Raw genomic sequence first — 27,478 nt, 5'->3', positions numbered from 1 at the left:
TACGGATTAAACAAAAACAAAATGAGTTGTGAAATGCAGTCCGTGTGATCGAAGTCCGGGCTATCAAGATTTTACTGTATTTCCTTTATTTTTGTTTTAGTATATACACCTAAGTCTGTTTTTACACCGTCTTTTTGTACACGGTTTTGATATAACACGGTTTGAAAATTGAATATTTTTAATTTTTTAGACGAATTTATTCCATTTAGCACGATTTGAAATTTTATGTACTTAAATTTTTTTTGTCAAATTTAATATTTGCGAAGTATGTTCATATCACAAAAAAGTCTGAAAGAAAAAAGTCTGAAACCATAGTATCGATAGTTTGCGAACACTAGCTTAAAGATTTAAGTGAATTCCCCTTTAGTGCGTACAAACAATTTTTACTGGTCAAAGCAAATATGAATAGCACTAATTTAGGGGAATTCCCATTATGTATAACATCAAAGTCTTTTTTTAAACGGCTTCTTCTGGAACCAATCTACCGTGTAAAAACAGACTTAGGTGTATGTTACATTTGCGTTCCATGCAACACGCTTATCGAAACAAAATGTAAAAACAGAGAAACATACAACTATTTACTATATACACAATTGGTCAAAATTCTGTTGGCAATAAAAGAGAACTTGTAAGGCGTACGCAAATGTAAATTAAATGGTAACAACATTTGATGATTCGGCACATCGTATAATTTTGTCAAACATAGATCAAATTAGGAATAAGTAAATCGATTTATCGAATTTTTGTGTTGAAAAGTCTAAAAGTCGACTGGGACAAATTTCTTCGTTATTCAGAGAGTGATTCGAATTTAACAATGGCTCGTCTGTAAATGACTTAAATTGTCAATTCAATTGTAAAATAAATTCTCATAGAGTAGGTTAAGCCGGCAAAAAGTTCTAATGTAAATGGCGTTTTAACGGAGTCTTTAGGATCTTTAAATTAAAATAATATTGAAAAGTAAGAAAATTAACATCTCTATTTGGCGAATTTAGAACTCTGAAATTTGTAATGAAAGTACGAGATGTACCAACGTCGTGTGACATTAAATCAGATAGAGGTATCCTTTGCATTTCTTCCACCAACACACATTTGGCCTGTTCCCGTACTGCAAGAATCTACTCGATTTTACTATTTTCTTCGATATCATAAAGAAAAAAAGTGTTATCGGAGTAAAAAATAGGAGATTCTTGCAGTACGGGAACATACCAATTGTACAATTTGGTAATCGTTAATAAAGGGTTCATTTCGTGCTTATATGCGTATGCGAGAGAACCAGACCCTTTTTACCGGGTAAAACGTGATGGATTATCCGTCTAAAACGTTGATTAGGTTCCCAACGAATTATTTATATTCCCGCGAATCAAGAAACGCATGTGTGACAGTCGAAGATGCGTAAATATATACTTACCTATATTATATTTCCACTGCATTCACATCCATTGGAACTATAAAACTCCAACTGAAAAATCCCTTTAAGCACTTTTTATAAAAATAAATAAAAAAATTTTATATTGTATAAAATATGTTAATATTTATTATTGTACATTTTTCTTAAAAAATTAAAAATGTATTTACCTACATACATATGCATATAATTGTGTACCATTTGTTTATTTATGTTAACTGCCAATATTAAAGTTATCCTTAGTTATTTGTCTGTATTTATTTATCTATGTACAGTTTTCTGTCTGTTTTGTGTCTATCGTCCATTCGAAGTATTGGTGGCTTGAGCTGTTTTATGATAACACTTTGGTATTTTAGGGGGCGGAGTGGGAATGTCCGATGGCAGTGAACTACAAATCAAATTACATTCGGGGCAAGTCAAAAAGGAAAACAGCAATGTAATGTCGTATGAGATGGGGGCTGGAGAATTAACATTAATTCTGCTATATCCAATATTTTAAGTTGTTTTTAATTTTTATAGAAAAAAAAACTTAGTCTAATTAGTCAACAATAAATCAATTAGTGAATATTTATTTGCTAAACATTTTCTTTGTACGCGGGCAGTGCATCCGTCAGAGATTCTGAAAAAATAAAATCAGATTGAAAAGACATTTTAGCAACAATTAAAAATTAGTCCAAGGCAAGCATTGAAAGCAGCTCAATCATGGAAATGAGATAGATATTTATTTACACACACAGCTAAATGTACAGATATTATTTAAGTCTAATTGTACAAAGAATGCTTAGTACAAGCGTTTGTAATACAACAGTTACGTTCATCAAGAAAAATATTTAATTTATTTTAGACATAATTCACAATTTTATATTTAAAATTTTCCATAATTTTGCGAGAGGTGAAACTACAATTTCATTCCTTACACCACTAATCCAATGGTCTACGTAAACAGATCAAATATTTAGCCATTTAAATTCCTTTTGCTTTTGGTTTCATTGGTTTCATACCTCGTGTAAATGACTTTCAGAAGATTTGAGTTATAGTACATTTGCATTGTACTAGTTTTTGTTAACCCAGTGTATTTGAATTGTCAATTCCTGATAAATTAGGTTAACCCGATAAAAAATCTCAAATCTTAACCCGCCGTATTACTCAAATTATAATATTGTTACGAATATAACTTTAGATTTAAGTTAATTTAGATGAATTCCGTTAATTTAAGAATTTGAATTGTAACGTAAATTTCTACTACGCAGTTTATTTGAATAACTTCACAACAACAACCACTGTATAGATTTTTCTACATCCTTCCATTTCCTCTTTCATTTTCTATTTTGTTATTGTCGTACAATTCTTGTTAAACGTCATTCCTCTTTCTTTGTTATTCCCTCGCCTGTATATGTGTTGTTGTTATTCCTCTTTCTTTGTTATTCCCTCGCCTGTATATGTGTTGTTGTTATTCCTCTTTCTTTGTTATTCCCTCGCCTGTATATGTGTTGTTGTTATTGTAAGTTTGTTTACTCAAGTTTGTTGTTGTTATTGTTCACTCAGTAAGTTTGTTGTTGTTATTGTTACTCAATGTGTTTGTTGCATTGGTAGATTGTTCGTGATCTAGGTGTTACCAGATCGTCTAGAAACTTCTGTAGCGACAGGCAGGGCTCATATAAATAGAGGGAATGGAAAGGCAGTGAGTCAGTTGTGAATCAGATCGCGAATTGAAACCGTCGTGTAAAGTAAAGTTGTGTGAATAAAATCATTGTAATAATCGTAATCCGAAAGAACCTGCGTTTTATTTGGTACGAATTGTACCGGGAAATAAAACAACGTCTACACGGGATTTGGTAAAACCCAAGAACGTAACAATTGGTGTCAGAAGTGGGATTACGATAGTACTACGATGAAGTTTAAGGATCTACGAGTGGAAGACTTGAAGAAGGAGCTGAATAAATTGGAATTGTCCTCTACTGGCAACAAGGCTGAACTCCAAAAACGTCTGTTGGATGAGTTCGAGCGCCGTGGTATGAACATCGATACATATGAGTTTGACAGTAAGGATGAAGTGGATTTATCGGAAATGGGCGAGTCCAACGGTGGGGAGGTCTCGTCAGTAGCTGCCAGGGGTGACGATTTCAGAGAAATGCTGGCCAAAATGTTTGAGGAAAATTTCAGAAGGAGCGAAGAGAATTCCAGAAAGTTAGAAGAAAACACGAGACGAATGTTCGAAGAGAATTCCAGAAAGTTAGATGAACTCAAGGCAGAGAATTGTAGAATGAACGAGACACTCGGGAACATTACGGAAGTTATTGGAAGGAGAGTGGAAACCGTGGAGGTCCAAATTAAAGATTTGGATAAGAAAGTGCAGTCGGTTGACGAGAAATTTCTGGCCCACGACCACAGGTTTACGAATCTGGAGAAGAAAATTTCGGAACTGGAAATTAAAGGTGGTCCGGTGCGAGCTCCTGATAACACACTAAAAATCAAACCTCCTGTATTCGACGGCTCTACGTCATTCAATGTTTTCAAGTTACAGTTCGAGACAGTGGCTTCTAGAAATTCGTGGAACGACAGCGACAAAGCGGTTGCACTACTTCTGGCATTGAAGGGCAGTGCTGCGGATGTTATACAGAGTATTCCTGTCGCTTCTAGAAGCAACTATGAAGATGTTATTGCTGCACTGGAACGTAAGTACGGTGGCGAACATAAACAAAACATCTACCTTATGGAACTAAGGGGAAAAGTACAGAGGGCAAACGAGACGCTACAAGACTTTGCAGCTGAGGTGGAACGTTTGGTGCTAATGGCGTATCCAGGAGAGAATCACCCATTGCTGGACCGTATGAAAATCGAAACCTTTGTGAATGGCATACGTGACCCTGAGATTAAATGTGCAACATATGCGTCACCAAAAGCGTCGTTTGCCGAAACTGTGTCGTTTGCCCTTGCCCAAGAGACGGCAAGAATAATTGTTAAGCCCCAGACCCACAAGATTCGCCAACTGGAGACCGAAGGTTGCGAACCCAAATCTCTAGTTAACTCGATCAAGGACGCCATGAAGCAGGTAATAGAAGAAACAAAGTTAGTAGGGATGACTAAGCCCAGGGTTAGATGCTACAACTGCGATAAAGCAGGTCATATTGCGCGCGAATGCAGAGCTAAGCGCAAACGATCCAGGTCATCGTCACCACCTCCAACGAAAGATGGTAGAAGAATGGCTCAACAGTCCACCAATGAGTCACCGTTAAACAGAATCGTGCACAGAGAAGGCGGAAAACACGGTAATTCTGATGCCCTGTCTCGTCGGCCATGCAAGGTAGAATACAGGCACTGCTCAAAGGCTGAGTGCAAAGAGAATATCGTGGATGTCCGACGATTGCAGTTTGAGTCGGGAGAAGATTGGTCGACGGAACAACGAAGAGATCCCATTCTGGGCAAAATAATTTCGGCCATAGAAACGGGCAAGCGACCTAGTCGGAAAGAAATTACCTCCGAAAGTCCTCTTTTAAAATCATATTGGGCCCAGTGGGACAGTCTACTGATAATAGATGGTTGCTTATATCGCAAATGGGAAAGTGAGGACGGTAAATCTCACCGGAATTTGATCGTCGTCCCAGACTCCAAAATAAGAGATGTCTTGTCGGAGTTTCACGATGGTCCAAGTGGAGGACATCTTGGCATAGCAAAAACCGCTGAAAAGGTAAAGCAGAGATTCTACTGGGTCGGCTGTCAAAATCCATTGCCGACTGGATCGCCAATTGTGAAAGGTGCATAAAAGCTAAAGGTCCAACACGGAAGAGTCGAGGCTACATGCAGCAGTATAATTCAGGAGCCCCTTTTGAAAGAATCGCAATGGATGTAGCTGGACCGTTCCCCACAAGCGACTCTGGGAACCGTTATGTCTTAGTGGTCATGGATTACTTCAGTAAATGGCCGGAGGTTTATGCTATCCCAAATCAAGAAGCCAGGACAATTGTGGATGTGTTCAGCAAAAATTGGATTTGTCGCTATGGTGTTCCATCTGAGGTTCATTCCGATCAAGGTAGGAATTTTGAATCAGCGATCTTCAAGGAAATGTGTGACTCCTACGGAATTAAGAAAACCAGAACGACGCCCCTACATCCACAATCAGATGGCATGGTGGAAAGATTCAATCGCACCCTTGAAGAACATCTACGGAAAGTGGTGGACAGTGGCCAACGAGACTGGGATGAGCATATTCCAAAGTTTTTATTGGCTTATAGATCGGCCATTCATGATTCCACATCCCGGACCCCAGCCAAAGTTCTGTTCGGAAATGAGTTAAAGCTACCTGGCGATTTGATATTCGGTGCTGCCCCAAACGACGATGTGAACCAAGATGAAGACAGTCAAAACTCTTTTAGCAAAGTCCACGATGCAGTTCGCCATCGAATAAAAATGGTTAGCAACCGCATGAAGGCAAGGTACGATCGAGCGGCAAATACCGATGGGTTCCAAGAAGGGCAACTGGTACTATTGTTCAACCCACAACGGAAGAAAGGACTATGCCCCAAATTGCAAACGCACTGGGAAGGACCCTACAAGATTGTCACGAAAATAAATGACGTCGTTTATCGCATCCAGAGGAGCGACAGTCCCAGGTCGAAGATGAAAGTTGTACATTTGGAGCGGCTGACCCCCTACGGAACGGGAACTGTGCCTATTCGGGACGAACAGGCTTAAGCGGGGGGCAATGTTACGAATATAACTTTAGATTTAAGTTAATTTAGATGAATTCCGTTAATTTAAGAATTTGAATTGTAACGTAAATTTCTACTACGCAGTTTATTTGAATAACTTCACAACAACAACCACTGTATAGATTTTTCTACATCCTTCCATTTCCTCTTTCATTTTCTATTTTGTTATTGTCGTACAATTCTTGTTAAACGTCATTCCTCTTTCTTTGTTATTCCCTCGCCTGTATATGTGTTGTTGTTATTCCTCTTTCTTTGTTATTCCCTCGCCTGTATATGTGTTGTTGTTATTCCTCTTTCTTTGTTATTCCCTCGCCTGTATATGTGTTGTTGTTATTGTAAGTTTGTTTACTCAAGTTTGTTGTTGTTATTGTTCACTCAGTAAGTTTGTTGTTGTTATTGTTACTCAATGTGTTTGTTGCATTGGTAGATTGTTCGTGATCTAGGTGTTACCAGATCGTCTAGAAACTTCTGTAGCGACAGGCAGGGCTCATATAAATAGAGGGAATGGAAAGGCAGTGAGTCAGTTGTGAATCAGATCGCGAATTGAAACCGTCGTGTAAAGTAAAGTTGTGTGAATAAAATCATTGTAATAATCGTAATCCGAAAGAACCTGCGTTTTATTTGGTACGAATTGTACCGGGAAATAAAACAACGTCTACACGGGATTTGGTAAAACCCAAGAACGTAACAATATATTTTTTCAAGATGTGAAAAAATAGGAATACTATAAAGGTTCTAAAAGGTATTCAAATTGTTAACATTTGTATTCGGTCAACAAAAATAGGGAAGAGTAAAAAAGTACCAAATGGTACTAAATTTAGTATATTGGAAAGTAAGTGCTGAGATTGAGTACGTAGAGTTGAAATTATGAGGGGTAATTTTGGAGATTCATACTATACAAATACGAAAAGTACTAAATGGTTCTATAGATAGTACGCTTAGCGTATCTTAAATAATTTACTAAATGTACTAAATTTCGTACACTTGGTATTGATTGAACGAATAGAACAAGGTAAGTGTTTTTAGAAAATCGTACTATAAGTGCACGAAAAGTTCTAAATTATACCCTAAAGGATAGGCATGAGAATAACTGTTGTTAGATTGAAATCAGATAGTGGATATGTAAAATCGGACGAAAATATACACTGGTGGCCCTTATTCACTTAAGTTTGAGAAGCCCTTCAGCCGTCACTTGATGCTGGCACAATAAGTCGGCCTCATCTTCAAGAGTTCTTGAGATTTTCACATGAAATTTTGTAGGGGCGTTCTTGAATTAGGTTAGATTCGAATTAAATCAACAACATTTTTGACCCCGAGAATGGGGGAGGTCCCCTTAAAAAACAAAAGCATTGATCCCAAATTCATTATGAAATAAATAATAATAAATAAATAACAAATACATAACTCCGACTAACTAGTTACCAGTGATTGTGAAAATAATTTATCGCAGAAAATTCAAAAAATTTAATTTTTTATTTTGATTTAATTCGAACCTACACTAATTCAAGAATGTCCCTATAAATTTTCAAGTGAAAATCTCAACAATTTTTGAAGATATAACCGATTTATTGTGTTAGCATCAGATGACAGCAAGAGGGCTTCTCAAACTTTAAACGCGTTTTTCTCCAGACATCGTTTTTGCGAATGGCGGGCACGATAACTCAAAAAGTAATAACCCAAATTTTGGGACGTTTCTCTGTGAGTGTATAGATATGGTATGAACTAGGATAAAGCCAATCAGTGAATATCTTCCTTATTTTTTAACTTAGTTTGTGGTCAAAAATAGGCAATTTTTCAAAAAACAATTTTCAAAGTTCCGCCGTTTTGTTAACTGTTGTGCGAAGTTGATACGAGAGCCAGACATGTACTTTTTCTAACACCGTTGAAATTTTCGGATTCCGATGTGAGGAGTTATCATGCCCGTCATCAAAAATAAGGGCATTTCTTTGATCACAAAAAACAACAACAACATTTTTTTGTAAATTATTTTTCTTCCTTTTTAAATCTTCAAATATATATGTGCAAAGTTACAAACCTTAACATGCGTTGGTATTCATTTACCAGCTCATTTAAAATCTTAAAAATCCCTTAAACTTAAATATTAAAGACATGAGAAAAAATACAGCGAGAAAGTCCAAATATGAAAGGATTAAGCTTCAGTATTGCAAGAGTACTTGGAAGCATGGAGTTCCATATATGGGAAATTACAAAAATCTTTTAAATTCCTTGAAACTGAGGTTTGCAAGGTTATAACTCGCGAAATATGAACATATTGCATATAATTTAAATTCATTTCTATAAAATGAAGTGTTCTTGTAAAAATCTTAGAATATTGGTAATAAATTTGGAGTAGTCCATGTAAAGAAGTTTTTGGAATCGCTCATGGCCCTTTGGGCTAGGTTCTTGTTTATGAAATAAATTGAATTGAATTGAAAAAATAATAAGTTGCGTGGAAGCTGTGATGGTGGTAAAATGGGTGAAAATGTGTTGAAGCCAACGAGTTTATTTTTGTGTTCCTTCCTGATTTCTGGCTAAACTACCAAACGCACGCACTTGTCATCAGTGACTAAGTTGCAGAATACCCCATGGACAATAATGTTCTAATGTATGATTTCTCGATATAATCCCTGCATCCAACCAAAATGGATGCTGACATATTAAAGCCGGATTTTCGGTGTTTTTTGACTAAACTAAGTATAGGATTGTAGAACTCGTGATTTTGCTGCGTTCAGTGTATATCTCATGAATGTGCTCACCGTAGCTTATTTGCAATTGGGTTCCAAAGACGAACATTTGGTGCGTAAATTTTTATAAAAAAAAATTATTTTTTTGAGTCTAAAATTAAGAAAGTCCATATCTTTTTCTTGGAACCCCGCGTGATTTTAGTTTTTTTACGTGCCGGATCTAATGAGCCCATCCATATTCAATTCCGCTCAATAAAACGGCGGATATAGGTACCTTGAATGTGGGAAAAACTGCAGAAACTTATTTTGACAAATTCGCGTTTTTCTTCGAATTGATTTCACATACATTCATTCTTGTGTTATCATATTCGCGAATCTGTGTGAAAATAGGTCAAAAATATATCGATACGCGAATAATATGTGTATTTTATCCGCGGTTCTTAACCGATCCTTTTAAAATAGGTGTCCTTTTGTGTATTTTCATAGGAGATTACCGAAATCGGATGCGCATAAAAATCTTATGCACTTTGCCTCATTGTTAGCCATTTTTAGGGTTTTTGCATAGTAGAGTGCATCGAGCGGCACACTATAGCCGCTAAATTAAACACCGAAAAATTCATAATTATTGGAAGAGATTGATTCGGTTTATACGAAAACCGCATGCGCAACAACTGATTTCCACGAATACGCGAATTGCATGTTTTTCAATATTGACCATTTTTATGTATTGTAAGTGTAATATATTTAGTCATTTTTAACGTCCAAACTCTTGTTCGATGAATTCACCGATATTTAACAATCATCTAAAAAAATTTGCAGAAGAAATCGTCGTATATTTTAGAAGATTAAAGTAAAACCGTATTCCCTTAACCATACTAAAAAAATCAAAAATCAAAAAAAAATTCAAATAAACGTTTTGTCTTTATCTAAAAAAATAATTTATTTTATTTTCAGATATATTCATGCTTCTATTTGTTTTTCGCGACTATTATACCGTATTTCAATGTGATTTGACCAGTATGCAATGAAAACAAATGTGTTTAACCATTTGTGAAGAAATTCGCGATTTACAACAAATAGTAATTCATTTAATTTATATTTGAAATACAAGATTTAAAACCGCTACAACTTTTGAGCGCAGCATCCGAATTTGTGTACGCGAAAAGATTTAGAATCAGCATATTTTTATTAACCTATGTTCCAAAAATCATGAATGTGCTCGCAAAAAAAAATCAAATTTTTGTTAATGGAATTTTAAAAGAATTTTGTAATTTCCCATATATGTACGAGATTTATGAAGATTGTTTATACATTCATTTAGTTCTATAGTTCCATTTAGTTCATTGGCAAACGTTCGTTAATTCAATCAATGAATGGGAAGATCCAGATGGACGATTGGGAAATCTCGTTCCTGATGCGGTACGATATTTTTCAGTTTACTACTCAAAAAGGAACCAGGTAATTAATTTAGTTCTATAGTTCATTTTAGTTCATTGGTATACGTCAGTGAATGGGAATATCTAGATTAAAGACTGTAAAAAGAACCAGTACAAATCGTTCCTTTGAACTCTAAGCTTTCGGAACAACCCAGCTCTAATAATCAATTTAGGGTTGTCTCCGAAAATATGTTCTGTATCAATAAACTCCGCCTTTCTAAATGCAAACAAAAACGCATTTTTAAAATTTCAGGATTAAACTAAAAGGACAAAATATGAGCATATTCGCCAAATTGAAAAGCGAACTGAAAAGGATCCTAGCGCAAACAAGTTATCCATTTCAATCAACGGAAAAACATTAAGATATATTACATCCGGTAAATAAATATAATACAGTCAACATCGCTTATAACGAGGGTCAAGGGACCGAACCTGCGAAATTGGTCACTATAAGCGATAGTCGTTATAAACAATATCAAATAATGGGCATTTTGCGGGAATTTTGGATGCTGTCGTTTTAACCGATATGTTGAAGCGAATTGAAATTTTTTATTATCGAATGTAAAAATACATTAGCAAAGCAGACATGTGAAATCGGATGCACTCTATATAAACATCTTAACCCATTTGGTACACGTGGTTCTGCATTCCGCACATGTTGTGTTATACCAATAAATTTATGAAGGAAAAAATAAAAAAACGTTAGAAAATGCGGAAGCGGTTTAACAAAAATGTGTGTGTATATGTATATATGGGATTAATCATTCATTAATTCATTCATTGTGTAATAAAAATTAAATACTGATTTCGATATGTTTTCATTTGTGTGTGTATATACATATGCATGTATGCAGTGTTAGTGTTAAAGCACATTTTACTTATTTTGTTTCATAAGACACAAATGCGTCCACATACATATAAACTCGTCTATATATCAACAGATTTTTCTTGTAGTTTTATATCTCTAAACAAAAATATTTAATATATTATTCAAATAGAAATAAATGTTAGTCAAATAATTCTTATTTTATGTGTATATGATTAATAAATAGAATATTTATACTGACGTTGCTGACTAAGGCTTACATTGTCGGTTCCCGATTGAGAGCCGACCGAAGCACCAGACGAATCATTTAACTGATATGATTTGCAGTCGTTCGTTACCAGGGCTGTGTGTATGTCAATCGATTTGTTAGTACAAGCATTAGAACTAAGTGGACTTTGATTAGCATACGACCTGGATTGGTCACTACTACTACTATGACTACGGTTATCACTACTACAACTACGACTATCACATTTAGCAGAAGCGGAAGCACAAGCATTAGGGAAAATGCGTTTCAAGGCAGTAGAGAACGTTATGGTAATACCTGAATCGGCCAAACGAGCTTTGCCATTGGCGGTAGGTGGATCTTGTTGTGTTTCGGATTCCGGCCGATGTTCCAGAGATCCGTTACCGTTTTGGGTTGCTGTTTTGGAATGTCCATTCATTAGGGGTTGTATTTGTTTGGATGCTAAGGGTAAAGAGAACGCTTCATTAAAAAGTCCATAAGAAAAGATGGAACGAAATGATATTTACCTAGATTTTTCTCCACATCTTCATCATTATCACCGCCATTTGCATCTGTACCATTTGCTACGACAATAACACCATTTGTTTTCTCCAGCGTTGGTTCGTCTTTTATGAAACGTATCAAGAAGAGTATTGCCGAACCAATGATCGGTGGTATACCAGCCAATATCAGCGGTATTGTGTATGAACCCATTTTGTCGAAAATGATTCCAGCCACCGGAGGCCCAATGGTAAGTGGTAGCGAACTTAAGCCCAGCAAAAAGCCAATTGCTTGAGTTGCTCCCGATGGCCCACATATCTCGTAGGCAATGGGACCCAACAATGATATGAAACAGCCGTCGAATAGACCCATTATCAAACTGAATACGATCAGCAGAACATAGGAACTGGTGAGAGGAAGAAGGATTGTAACCACACCAATGCAACTCAACGAAAGTTGCTGCAAATATATCCTATTGACACCGGGCAGATCTGCTATCGCTCCGAATATCAGACGCCCTAAACCCGAAGTAATACCAATGGACATTACCGGAAGATTTTGATCATTATTTGGATAGGTCATTTGGACGAACTTCATCATGTGTACATAGGGTACAAAATAGCCGAACAGGGCCATAGGAATACACAGCGCCCAGATCACATACTTCTTACGCTTCCATATTTCCACATTGATTATGGAACGCATTACCATGCTAGCCTTCGAGCGACCAGGTTTCTTCTTGGGTGGCTCTGGCGGTGGATGCAGTGGTTTGTAGACAAACGAACACAGAATAACAAATGTACATATCAGGCTCATTATTCGCAGGGTTGTTTCCAGGTCGTACGTCTTAATTAAGTAATCCATGCCGGGTGGCAAAATAACGGTGAATACACTCGAACCGGCCGTCACAAAACCACTAACTTTGCCCAGATATCGTTTGAAATAGTGACCCAATATGGCCAAAGTCGGTGTATAGGCCAATGCCGCGCCCAGTCCAAACATTATGCCATAGGTAACGTACAACGCTCCGGTACTGTAGGTAAAGAAAGATGATAGCAGCAAACCACCGGAAGATAATATTCCTCCGATCAGTGTGGTTAGACGTAGACCGATTTTATCGGTAAGGCAACCGGCCACGGGTGATAGCAGAAATGTAGTTCCAATCGTCAGTGAACCAACAAGTGCTGAAAGGATGAGAAGAAGACAATCGATTTAGAATAATGCTTATAGGGTCTCAGAAATGAAATTGAAAATGGAACTTTATTATGAGTGGGTGGTGTGTGGATTTAAGACACGTATGCACAAAATAGTACGATAACGTTGATAGATAAATTCGTTTTTCTCTTTTTGTCAGTCGTTTTTGATGATGCACTCTCCATTACGTTCTCACACGATTACTCTCAATTTAGTTCTGTTCAACATTGGTTTATGATATGAATGTGGTTTTGAAAATTCGCACTTCAAATAAATGTGTCTCCAACTATTTTCATTGCTGTTGAAGCGTTCAAACCCCATCTCAATAGAAGTGGGAAAATTAATCCGATAATTGGTTTGAAAATATTATGGCAAATATTGACATTTGCGTTATTAGGCCAGAAATATATAACGTGGGTCTCGCACAAAAACCTGGTATCAATAAATTATAAATTCAATTAGAGAAATAATATTTTTTGAACTCTTGATACCTTTACGCCAGTACAGTTTAATCATTTCCGATCCAACGTAATTGCCAGTGAATATTAATTTGTCATGTTCAGGGTATTTTTTACATGGCCGCATATCAATTTGAATAAGTATTTCATGAATGGACACCTCAAAGACGAGATTACAGAAATAAAATCAATGAAGCCAAACGCATGCCACAAACTTTGTTGGTAATGCGTCGCATTTACTTTGCCATTTCCATAAGACAGAAAATTATATCAAGAAACAAACGCACACTTACATATACACATATGCGCATGTATTTGTGCAGAACGTAGACGAATAGATTTAAATTTATTAGCCATCTTTGACCACATCAACTTAACAGTTCAACATTCAAAAGAAATGCAGACGTCAATCATTGGCAGTAATCCCCCATCAGACCCATATATCGCCTGGCTCAGTTTGAAATGCAAAACAATGACAGCAGCTGTTTTGCCTTTGTTGTCGTTGTTGTTTTTTCAAAAGCTCTAGCCGGCTGACGTTTTGGCGGTAACAAAAAGATGATAAAGACAACAAATGTAATCTTCATTAAATACACAACGCATTTACAGCTCTTATGACACCTACATCTATGTTCGTCCATGCACCCGTTCGTTCATTCGTTCGTTCGTCCGTCGGGACAGCTGTCCAACTGCATTGCTCTACAACTTTTCACTGAACCTTCACGTGCGTCGGTCGGTTAACACAAATCCTAAAGACAACAACAGCGACGCAAGACAAGTTTACTTGTGCCACATATTCGCTCTATTTAGCCCAAGATTAGGCGTCAAATGTGATCGGAGATCAAATAGAGGCAACAATGCTTCTTTGCAAAAATCATTGCAATTGAATTATTATTCTTCTAATCTAATTGTTTTTCTTTGGCAAATAGGCATTCACACTCACCCAGTCACATATTTCATAGCGGATTTTATGAAAAGATTTATGCGCCAGTCAAGAGGTTTTTAGAGCATCCAAAGGAAAATTACAATGAGCAGCAGAGACAGATTAAGGGGGTGGCAATCAAAATAGGGCCTTATGAGAAGTCGTTGAACCATATCTTCGTCAATGACCAAGGGATCATTTCGGATTGTAGTATTTATGGAACTATACGTGGAACGACATACTGCAACAGAACAGAAAGGAAACACCAAAACCCCTAATGTTGACGACCACCGCAAATATATAAGGGGACCACGATCTTCGAAACTGCACCTGGAACAGGAGTGCTCATATTACTCCCATTGGCATGAATGAATATTTTCATAATTCCAATCAAACATTTTTTTCATCTTGTCCATGTACCTCACTTGGGATACGAGTAAAATTTCTTATAATCGTGAGAAAGCCAATTTTTTTCAAAATTTTGTAAAAGTTGCATTAATATCAAAACTAGTTTCTTTCTTAGTCTTACTATTTGCGCTCATTTGTTATTCTCTTTTTTGCTATTTTCTGTATTTCTCCCAAATAAGCAAAAAAACGACCATTCACTGTTCGGTTATATTTTGTTTAGAAAGAAACTTTCTGTGCCATAGACAACCAACCACCATCTAAACACACTCCAAAGTGTTTTTTTTTCTCTCTCTCATTCTTCCTCTCTTTGACAAGAAACCAATAGAGTTTTATGAATTGCATTCATAAAATGCCCAAATCCGGATATTGGCAACACTTTCTGAACACTATTCATATAATATATGAATTATTTCTTTCTTTGTATTGGCCACATAATCTCCCGCCTATACTAAACAAAGCCAGATCTAAATTGAGAGAGTATAAGTGAGGTTTAGTTTCACGAAAATGTTTAGGGATGTTCTCAACAAGTACAAAGCTGAATGGTTACAGGAAATGTGAGGGAAAGGGACAGGCGTAAACAAATCACATGAAACGAGACATGAATTTGGTTGTGCAGGAGAATGAAATACCTCGTCTACAGATTCGCTCCAGTGAATGAGGGAATTAATATAATCCGTATAAAAGCTGTAATCTGACCGTAGGGAAAAATGAACAAACCAAAGACATATTCTACAAGTGCCCAGAAACAGCATATGACCCCTACCCTGGCCAGAAATTAAAATTAGGATAGGAAATTTCAATGCAAAAATCGGAAGGCAAAAAAAATCAGTCGGTAAATTCAGTGGTCATGAAAAAACATCCGACAACGCCATAAGGTTAATTGTCTCTCGTAATGCTGCAGAGATGAAAAACGCAGTGTATGGGACAACCCTCCAGACAGTAACGAAACGCAATTCGAGGGAGAATTAGAAAGAAAAGAACAAGAAAAACGTAAGCGTGAGTGTGAGCAAATCGACTTGTACAGAAGTCAGAATAATAGTCCAGAAAATGTATCAATGAGTAAAATACTCAACCGAAGGCTTTGGTGCAGGCACATCCTTCTGTAGGGATGATGAAGGAAACCTGGTGACAGATATAGTTAGCGTGTTGAGGGTCTGGAAGAAGCATTTTGCAATGCTTCTGGTAACAAATAGTGGCGGTGAAGAACATACCCCAGAGTCGTTAAGAGATTACGGTACAAAGAGAATACCATCTAGAAAAGGTCAGAATAGCAGATAAAAATTCTATGTCAATTTACGCATGTCCATCACGATAAAGATCGCAATATTTAAGATAGAGCTCTGAAATTTTGCACAGACATTGCTAGTATTCCTAGGATGTGTGGTGTTGTAAATATGATATATCGGACCACGATTTGGTGTAGCACCCAAATTTAGGGATTTCGGACAATTTTCAACCTTGTTGGTTTTGTAGTGCGTTCTCATTCTATAAAACATATACATGCCAAAAATTATAAAAATTATTAATATGCACCTAAATATTTATACAATTTAACATATTGGCATTAGGAAATAAAATACTTTTCCAAATCTACAATTATGTAATTTAAACGTTCCGCGCCTTTTTATGTAGGCTGCCTTATTAAGGCCCCATTTTTAAGGAGTACATTTAGCACAGGTAATTTTATGATAACAAACAAACTAACTTTTGAACTAGTTTTTCTTCAGTTGTCAACTGGCATTACTCCACTTTAATTGTTTACAATTTAATTAAATATATATATGGGTGTGGGTGTGTGTTCGTTACAATTTGATAACATACTGATCATGATGAGCATCACATCATTGTCAGACAATAAAATTCAAATATTTTATTAACACAAATCGCACAGACTGATGATGAGATGCCATGCGATGAGATTGTAACAGTCAGAACCATAAAAATTAAAAAAATATATATTTTTATTTTTTATTTGCAAATGCATAAAAAACTGGCATATAAGACATACGCAAATATACATATGTATGTATGTTATATACATATACGAGTAGATTTACAAATTAATTATTGTTATTGTAATCTACATACATACATATGCATACATACATATGTACGTGTAAATATCAAAACCAATACGATTCTAATCGAATCCATTGATAATTCAATATGTCTATTGATTCCATTCACTTGTTTCTTCTTCTTCTCAACGATTGAGAAAAAAGTAAAACAAAAAATAATTTACATTGTCGGATGTGGGCGAATAGGCAGGCAGCAGAAAACATAGTATCTTCTGGCCCTGAGCATTGATATCGGTTTACAATTTCATTAAATAAACGCATGCTTGATTCAGTTCTCCACAAATTTATCACATCGCATGAAAAATCACTGTCCAAAATTGCGTTTTATTGTTGCAAATAGTTTTATGCTGTCAGTTGCTAAGTCATTTAGGAGAACATGAAAAGTAATAACGTTATTTAATGGAAATCGTATTTAATATATGATTAGGATTGAAAAATATTTTGGAGACATTTTACAACATTTATTCCTAATCAGTGCTCATATACATATGCGAGGAAAATAAGAATAAATACATATATATTTTTTTATTCGAACAATAGTTATTAAACAATTTATAAGAACACAATTAGTTTGGAGAAGATATTTAAATTGAAATGTTTGTTCCGTCCTGCACAATATTTATTGGTCATACTAATTTCTTTTTTATAGACTATCGATTGACGTAAATAACATTTCAATTGATACCCCAGATGTCATAACTAAATAGAATACGATAGGTGATATTATACGAGTACAACATTGTTGACAATCTTACATTTTGCAAACTGAAAATGAAATAAAGGGCTGCAGGTATACCCTATTAAGTTACTACCCCAATAGTGATAAGGGGGTTTCTCCATTTAAAACTCATCGAAGAATCACGTATTATCCTATAATATATTTAATTTTGTATGTTAATTTTGTAATACAGCTGAAGCCGAGGTTCACCACTTTATATCTTGGGAACTATTATTGTATATAAGAAAAAATGAATATTTTTTGATTTACTGATCTGTCGTTATAAACTTCTCATTTCATACATGGAAACAAAAATTATTGCCGACAAATTTAGGTTAGAAGTTTCAGTGCCATGAAGGGTTGGTTCGCAAAATTACAGTTCAAATGTAATGAGTTTGAACTCCGAATCTTTTTATAGAATTACATTATTTGTCCCATATTTGGGCGAACTAATTGTAAATATGACAATCAGATTACTAGAAAATGAAAAAAGGTTAAAAGATTATAAAATGTAGTGCCATTAAGAATTATACAATTTTCATATAATGATGTTTAAGAAATCATACAAATTTATGAAAAAGATTTTCGAAATTCGAAGCAGGAAGTAGAAACTGAAGTGAATCTGTTGATCACTATGTGGAAGGCGAAAGATCCTCGACCATCTTATTCACTTGAGGCGATTATAGTGTGCAACGAAAATCTATTTCCAAATATATGGGCATTGTTTTCAACATAGCTGAAGCCGGGGTTCTCCCCCCGGGAGTTGTGAGAAAAATCAAATAGTTTTGGATTTATTGATCTCTCGTTGCAAACTTTTCATGATATTAAGCTCCAAAGTTTATTTTCGTGCAAACTGCGTGAAAAAATGATAAAAACAGGTTGGGGCAACATCTTAACCCTCAAACGAATAGATTGGAAGATAATCTTCAGTACTTCCTGGAAATCGCATGAATTTAAGGTGGCTAAGACTTATGACGAATTTGCGGTTCTGGGTTGACCGCATATGCCTCTGATGGGGCACATTGGGCTCCCCTAGGCATAGTCTGCTATGCTATCATTGCTATCAGATTGGTTGGAATTGAGATCGTCTGAAAGTTATATTTTGTTTTAATATGCGACTCAATTTCTGACTTTTAAGTCAATATTTTCCAGCGGTGGACATTGACGTGTCAAGAAATATTTTTTTCTATCGCATTTTCGTCAATAGCAGCACGTTTAATTTTATATATGTAATTTTGAACCATACCTGCGAATTTGAATAAGCTTATTAACTAGAGATTTCAAACATTGCGACAGAGATTTCAAACATTGATATTCGATACCTATGGATCAAAGCTAATGATGTACAATGAGAGCTTCATATTGAAAACGCCATTTCCGAAACAGCCCCAAATTACATTGGTTGGGTTAAAAAACTTGACCAAATACTTCACAATACCGGTTATATGGGGGCTACCTACCATTTTCAATAATAAACATCCTAGGAGCTTTATTGCGATTTCAACAGACGAGCATACCTAAATAAACATAGAATTTTATTCTGATCACGCAGTCCTGACTTGGCACACAATGACTTCTTTTTAATTAAAACAATGCGTGATCAATTATTTTCATCGCCAAAATATATACTTTGAAGAACAATAACACAATTTTTGAATATCAATATTCGTTTTTTTTATTATTAGTCCTCATTTAACAAATATAGAGGGATTCTGACCAAATGTGTGCATTACTTGCTCAGAGTATCTTCTTGCCGTTTTTTAAAGTACAGTCGAGTACGCTTATAACGAACACCGGTTATAACGAACTTTCTTTTTAGCGAACACATTTCCTGGACCCGACGTTTTAAGACATACAAATTTGTACACTTATAGCGATCTGTATTGAAATCCGTTCAGGACTATAACATTAAAATAAATCATTAAGATTGCTTAGATATCCGTATACCAATTTAATAATCTGTAAGAAAACATTGCATTTAACGGTCAATGTCAAGGCAACAACATTCCCCAATTATTTGCTCTTGACTTTACTCGAAATGTCCGAAAATAACACCGTTCGACTAGTACGTGTTACACGTCTTTCACTTCTCACGATTTCGAGCAGATAACAAAACATTTCGTAGATTACGTTTTGCTTCCGCCCCATCGCTCCGACTGTAGACAGTCTGTGTGTGTATGTGTGTGGGTTGCGATGGAATCTTGCCAATGAAACATTGGTCCACACATCATCATCAGCATCGTTCGCTGTGATTTTATATTTTTGGTGGGTAATTCCGCGTTTCTGTAACGCTGACAATTTGGCGATGTCAGAAGAAACATGAGAATGTGATAATGTCTGGTGCCACGCAAAGATTCTTGTCTGCGATATGATGCAATCGTTTTTGATTTTGAGATAACGTTTACAAGAAATTTCCAATAGGTGATGTGATCTGGTTAAAAATACATTTGCTGTAAAATACGTACTGAAAATAATTAAAAAAGTGTGCAACACGTTTGTATACAGAAAAAAACATTTCAGTTTGGTGCAATCTGGTGACTAATTCGAATTTTATTTGAATGTTTGAAGTTGGTGGGAAACCGCGCATACATATGTACATATTTGTTTGACAACCATAAAAGAAAACATAAACGCGTGATGGATGGCACGTCATAATTATTTATTTTAATCCTCGTAGGATATAAAGAATATTTCTACTCCATAAATTGTTGTTGTTTTTTTTTTTTTTTTTTGATAAAAAATTAGATTACATATTTTTGGAGAAAGTTTCGAGAAGTTTAGCATTTAGAAAATACAAAGAAATGTCAGAAATATACAAGAATGTTACCCGATAATAATCAAAACATCGACAAGTACACCATATTCATTTTACTTTTTTATTTTAGAGCCTAATTTTATGCGGAATTTATTTTCTTTTTCTATTTATTTATTTGGTAATCATTTATTATTGGCTTATCTGGTACACCAAAACAATGTTAAAGATAGGTCAAAGTTGTACCACTGGCATTGAGAATTTGCGGCCGTAATAATGTTTCACACGCGATTTATATTCTTGATTATAAAAAAATATATATTTGTCAAATAATACTTCCTATAAATAACGACAAATAGCTTTCGTCAGCAGAAAATTAAAAACCAACAACACCAAGCAACGTAATCGAGAAATTGCATTTAAGTAAATATTACACTGAAAAAATAATGTATGTGTTTGTTATTAATTTTGCAATTAACTAATTTTTCTATTCTTTCCCATTGATGTATATTGTGTAAGATAATGTAAAAATATCTCAATTTTAGTAATATAACTAATATTACATCTTATTACTTTAATAAAATAGAAATAATGGAATAAATAATAGTATCGGGATCATGAAATGTGGTATCCATCGTTGTCATTGAAACAATCCTTTCCATACATCCCTGGGTATAATAAATTTAAAATATTTTCAAAAATAGAATAACATTTAATCCGTTACTGTTGTTGAATAATTGCGTAAAGAATGTAAGACTGATAACAAAGCATTGAACCGCATTGATATTTTCACTGTCAATTTGATATTGTAGAATACAACGATGGTCCGGCAGAAACGGCGACGTAAATAACATACTTTTCCGAGGGATTATACATTTGTCGGAATCGCAAAATCCTAGCCAAAACATGAAGTTTTTTGACAGTAGAATTATACGAGTATTAAAATTGCGGTATTTAATAAGACGCGTATCGAATGCAGATACGTAGTAACAGATGTTCGAAGAATATTTTCAGTATTTCGAAATTCCTTATTGGTATTTCCGTATTTGGATATTTCTAACTCCTGAAGTATGAATATATTCGATATTTATTCACTGCTTCCTGATTTTATCGCATTTTGCCTATTTTACTGTATATTGCTGTTATTGTTGACCAGTTAATTCTTGTGGATAGTTTGGCTCTAGGTTAACTGAAAATATCTTTAGTTAAATTTCTGAAAATATGTGCTCAGTGGTCCGTGTCAGTCTTATCATTAATTCTCTTATCGTTAGGTACATTTATTATATTTAACACTTCTAGAGTAAATCGTCATTTAGAATTATTTTCCTGTGTCAATATGTCTACGTCTTTAAAATTCGGCGTATGTCCAGTTTTTGTGCAATTTGCTGCAAGTGCCGTTTTTTGCTCCTAAGGTTTGTCTGAGTTTTGATCTGAGCTATGTCCAGAAAGTCTCGTCTTAAGTTTAGTTTGGCATACGTTGGATTAGTCCCCTTTACATTTTATCTTATATACATACTACATTGCATTTGTCTTCCTTTTTATACCCTTCACCACACTATGGTACAGGGTATTATGGCTGTGTACATATGTTTGTAACAGGCAAAAGGAATCGAGGTAAACACATGGTTCCTTTTCAGTCGATTTATGCATGTCCGTCTGTCCATCCGTCCACACATTTTTGTGAGCAAAGTACAGGTCGCATTTATAATCCAATTTGGATGAAATTTGGCCCAAGGACGAAACCTATTGAAATTGGAGAAAATCGGTTCAGATTTAGATATTACTCCTATATATAGTATCGTCCGATTTTATATAAATAGAACACCATGGAATTTAGTCTAGAATGTTTTTGTTAGGGTTTAAACCGGCTCAGATTTAAATATAGGTCACATATACACTTCAGTCCCATTATATGTAAATGGTGCATCGTAGATCCTGTTCGTTGTTTTGCAAACAAATCTGTAAGCTTTTTTATTTGCATTCATATACACCTGATTTACCCAAATAAAATAGCAATGAATAGTTCAATGTATGATTCACAATCGCCGTTCACGAATATGTCTGTATCGACGAACTATTGAACTAAAAGAACGAACAAGTTTATTCATGAGAGCTGAACTAAAAAGAGCGATATTTTTAATGAAGCCGTATTTATTTTTATTAGTCTGGGATGCTTAGATTAAAAGTTAATTAATCGTCCAGATGCGGTGGGCTTATGGTCCCAATCTATTGTTAGTTTTTGGCCTTGTCGGATTATTATGGCGCCAAAGGTAATTTTTGGTTTTCTTACAAGTCCTGCGTAAATTGCACATGTTGTCAATGGAGTTTTGGGGGTATTTAATGTATTGTCGATCTCTACAAAGTATATCGTCCACATATTTCGTAACTAATTTTGGCTTATTTATCAATTTCTCCATTGAAGCGTCCAAAAACTCCTCCATTACTATATCTGCAATAATCGGTGACGCTGGAGATAAATAGGTATTGTGGTATTTTTGTGTATTCCTTAATTATGTCCCATTTTTCTGCTATTGTCCGCAATGCTAAATTTATAGGTATACTAGGAAATAACGTCAAATCATAATAGAACATCATCATCAACAATCTTTATATCTTTGATTATAATAATTACTTTCTGAGTCGATTTACGCATGTCCGTCCATGTATTTTTGTGAACATCGCATTTATGATCCGATTAGGATGAAATTTGGCACATTTCACTTATTTGGCCCAAGTACGAACTCTATTGAAATTGGTGAAAATCGGTTCAGATTTAGATATAGCTCCCTAATATATTTTCGTCCGATTTTATGTAAATGGTGATTTAGATATAGCTTCCATATATAGTTTCGTCCGATTTTATTTGAATGATCCACCAAACTCCCAATATTTGTCCGATTGGGACAAAATTGTTCATAGCAAATGCAATTGAGGAAAAAATTATGTGTGATAAGGTTTGTTGAAATCGGTTCAGGTGAGGGCATCATATAGTCGGCCCCGTCCGACTTTTGAACCTTCCTTACTGGTTTTTCTTTTCATTTTCACGGCGTATTTAATGTTATATATAAAATTTTTAGTTAAATTTGTTAAAATATCCTCTATGTATTTTAACAGCTCATATGTTGGGGAGTTAATGGATGAGCATATTGGTCTAAGTGGGGTTTCTTCCTTATGTATTTTGGATAGAAACTCACAACATAGTTCGCTAAAGTATTACATTTTTTCGAGTTGGAAATCCTTTTGTCATGATTACATGCCATCACTGATAAAATACTAAATATACGTAAATTTTTTTCTTGTTCCCGTACTTATAGTAAAACTAGTAAAAGAGGAAAACTGTAAAAAATTCTCATAGACCAAATCTTCTAAATCAAAGACAATAGCCACACAAACCAGCAGAACATCGGAGAAGATTAAACAATTTTTCACTCTTAAATTTGGCTAGTTAATGAAAAGATTTTTCCAGCAAAAGTCGTGTTTCGAGTACAATATGGTACACGAACAAAACTATTGTTTTCAATACATAAATTAACATCATTTTGAGAAATTTTTGTGGTTTCATTTATTGGCATTTTATCAATGAAACCCAATAAAGTATCAAACTGTCGTATGTTATGATACGACACTGTCACTAGATTTTGAAAAAAATCACCTCCTGAAATACAACCAAGACAAATAAGAGGACTCTAAATCGTTTTTCACATTAAAAAAAACTAACTGTATTAAAAAAGTATATTTGGACCCATATCCGATATCCAGCCGATTTGAGAAATATAGAAAATTGTAATATTTTTACTAAAAATTAAAGGAAGATCGATGGTAATATGTCCATTCTATGTGATTCTTGCTAACACATGATTAAAATTAAATAACAACAGCATTAAATGTCGACAATTTCCAATATTTGGAAACTGAAGAGATGTTACATTTTCCGCCTAGACTTAAGTCTAAATGGAATATTACGATGTGCAAGATTTGGACCAAATCGATACCCACTCAGACACTTGGTGTTTAAACTTAACGCTCAAAAGCATTAAGTGTTAGTATTTCGGCAATCTAATTCAAGGTATACACATAATGAATGTATGTTTATCAAGGCGTCGCAAATCATTTTTTGCGGACTTAAAAATGAGCTATTATGCTAATATACAATCTACCCTCCTATAAACATTTGTTTATGTTTACTTTTTCCATGTAAACACCAAAGCAAATTTTACTAGAGAGACAAATAGACAATAGGTTGAAACTTTTATTGCCTATTGTGGTTATTATGCCTGTTGCTGCATTCGCATTCGTGTAATCGTACAATGCCATCCAGTTCTCAAATTCATTTCAAACAAACCTTTCGTGGCACATTCGAGAGCATGGAGTCGCTCGCAAGCATTGGATCAAATTGCGGAACTTTTTTCTGTTAACAAGAGCAAGTGGCAAAAATGTTGTTAGTTAAGGCACTTGTAGGGCTGCCCTATTCCACCGTATAGTCCAATCAGTTAACCAGCCAGACATCGAATGGCAACAAAGTACCGCCAAACTGGGTCAGTAGAATGATACAGTTTACACAGCCAACCACCACCAAAAGGCCAACGCATGCTCCGTGAGTCTATTAAAATTGATCAAAATAATAGAATAATTCTCCATGTGGCGAGTTAAAAGTGAAACCAGCATGGTTTAAATAGAGAGTTAAGGGAATTCCCAAACCGAAATGTAATTAATTTTATGGTGACAAGAAAAGAAAATTTTATAAAGTCCGATACTATAGACCTCAATGATTTTTACAGTCAATGTAAACAAATGGTTATAAAATGATGAAGGTCTAAAATTCAAAATGACCTGATTCGAGAAAATATATAAATAACACTCTAGGATATTTTGTACGGAAAATAGTATACATCGGTCCACATTTTAGTATTGTGCCCATATAACGGAACCATACTTTGGCAAGCCTGATTCTTGGAAAGAGAACATCTTTACAGAAAATGACCAGTATTGGTCCATGTTTTTCTACAGTCCCATAAAAATTTTCCGCCTCTTTTAAAGTATTTTGATAATCCGAGATTTTTTCCAGCTGATGTGGCTCTAATATGGCATTCCGGGTTTTGGTGGATGAAAACTTCTTTGCAGAAAATTTTGTACACGGTATTCGATGTATTAAAGTTAGAGGATAAAAGAACCTCCTGCGAAAAGTTAACATGATTTTTTTCCTTCACCAACCTAAGGGAGAGGGTGTATAAAAAATAAAAAGGCTCGGACGAATATAACGTCATTATTACAAGTTTCAATTTAAATTTTCGTTTAAATATGTTTCAGAAGTTACAGTTTCTGCTAATTTTTTCTGTAAGAAAATGTTTAGAAAAAATAAATAAGAACGCCATCACATGTAATTGGTGATTTTTTTTCTGAGATGTCATTTTTATAATTCCACGAAAGTCATCGAAGTCGCCGATCACTCACCGATACAATAGAACGGAACAGATCTAAGTGTTCGCAAGAAAACTTTTTATTCGTTCCGACAATTTATATCCGCTGCCGTTCAAGTCAATGATTTTTTGCGGCTTGGATAGCGGCGCTCTTTGACAAAAGCATTTGTAACCGACATGAACCTTGGCAAAAGTCATGAATCAATTGAACTTTTCGCCATAATTCTTTAATTTTTGTTGTCTTTTTTTATTCGTTCATTCATCCATCCACCCATCATCAATAGGCCTCTGACCGTAGATAAATCCATATTCACTTACTATCCGACCATTAAGAATTTATGAATTACGTATGAGTTCAGCAGTACGAAAACGTAGTAGTAGTCATTTATATGCTCCCGTCACTACTAAGACTTCATACATAGTTATCGGTGTGATAATTTGAGAGTATTTTCCCGCTAAATTGGAATGCTTTCAAAATTACTTTGGTCATTGTAAGCCAATTAATTGTCACACTCGCACACACACACAGTGGATGGCAGAAAAGTGGGGGGGACATTGGTATAATGACCTCAAAGAAAATATTGGGAATTTCATGCGAATGGATGGATATTGTCAAAAGATGAGCATTTTGATGTTTATTTTGTGAATATCGGAAATTTACAAGCTGAAAAAACTAAAATTACGGAAATAATAGTATGTTTACATTGCACCGGACTTTGTTCACCCAGTGTATTTAAATTTTCAATTAAAATCCCCCATTTGTCTAATACACGATGCAGTTATTGGTATTCCGTCCAAAATATCACTAACTATAACAATAATTTCTAAAAAACATCTCCACTTACCCGCCTTACTGGACGCATCCGTATCACCTTGCTCCTGCAAGCGTTCAGTTAACAGTTTATGTATCACACCGTATGTATTGATGATGCCAAATATTACACCATTGCAAAGAAATGCGCTTATCATTACCAACCATGCACGCATACCGCCATCTGGTGGCTCCTTAGCACCATGAATGTCACGACAACACGGCGCCTCAATGTGCTCCGGCAGGGGCAACGCTTTGCCTTTTGGAAATTTGCCATTTGTATGAGCGTTGCCATTCAATCGGCCGCCGCTATCGATCGCTACGATTTTGCCATTCGTCTGCGAACTCTCATTTAAGGGCTCGTTTTCTGTCATATCCGTTTTTCGTTAAATTTTGTCCGTTTTGTATTGCTAAAATGAAAATAGAAAAACACATGACATTATTATTTTAAAATCATATCTGTATGTAAAGGGTTATCCATTTCGAGGTTTTTGGGACTGGAATACGACAACTGTTAAACTAAGTTGTTAAACGAATATTTTCTTTTCAGTTGAAAGTCTGAAATTGAAAATGGATCGATTAAGAAGAGATAATGGTTTACACCATCATCCAACTACAGGTATGTTAATATACAAAATTGTCATATTTGGGGTTCTGCAAAAGTCACGTCATCGAGAAAAAGTTATTGTTTGACGCGCTCTTTGGTTCGAATATGGCATTATTGCAAGAGACATTTCCTGGCCGCGTAATTTCTCGTCGAGACGATATCAACTGGCCATGCAATTAAACACCTGTTTATGCAGAACTCTAAAGTGCTGAGTTATGTGTTAAACAGTGATCGATATGTGCTAAACAGTGATCGAAAATTAATAAAGGAATCAATGCTTGCAACCAATGCTTCGATTGGAAAATGCAGTTAAAAATGTCCAAAAATCA

The 27,478-nt window shown here is 35.2% G+C and overlaps 1 protein-coding gene across 1 annotated transcript; it reads right to left on the bottom strand.

The window, feature by feature from the left end:
• Window positions 1-1,915: 1,915 nt before the first annotated feature.
• Window positions 1,916-26,940, bottom strand: LOC133332724 (monocarboxylate transporter 10). The gene is made up of 4 exons (XM_061541104.1): window positions 26,577-26,940; window positions 11,814-12,971; window positions 11,605-11,748; window positions 1,916-2,024 (listed from the first exon to the last, which is right to left on the bottom strand). Exons 1-4 carry the CDS (start codon window positions 26,914-26,916, stop codon window positions 1,981-1,983), a joined length of 1,686 nt encoding a protein of 561 aa, XP_061397088.1. The 5' UTR covers window positions 26,917-26,940; the 3' UTR covers window positions 1,916-1,980.
• Window positions 26,941-27,478: the final 538 nt, after the last annotated feature.

This window comes from Musca vetustissima, unplaced genomic scaffold, assembly GCF_032173495.1.
Source record: "Musca vetustissima isolate MV318-11 ecotype Yass unplaced genomic scaffold, APGP_CSIRO_Mvet_v1 utg16112, whole genome shotgun sequence".
Classification (NCBI taxonomy): domain Eukaryota; kingdom Metazoa; phylum Arthropoda; class Insecta; order Diptera; family Muscidae; genus Musca; species Musca vetustissima.
The sequence above is the reverse complement of the archived record's forward strand: the minus strand, read 5'-3'. Positions and strand labels throughout refer to the sequence as shown.

Bases quoted from the DNA above. Each gene is read 5' to 3' on its own strand.
- LOC133332724 (XM_061541104.1), bottom strand. From the start codon at position 26,916: ATGACAGAAAACGAGCCCTTAAATGAGAGTTCGCAGACGAATGGCAAA. The intron at 11,749-11,813 runs GTAAATATCATT...CTTTACCCTTAG, and splicing joins AGATGTGGAGAAAAATCTAG to CATCCAAACAAATACAACCC. The intron at 2,025-11,604 runs GTATTACCATAA...TTATTTTTTCAG, and splicing joins AGCTCGTTTGGCCGATTCAG to AATCTCTGACGGATGCACTG.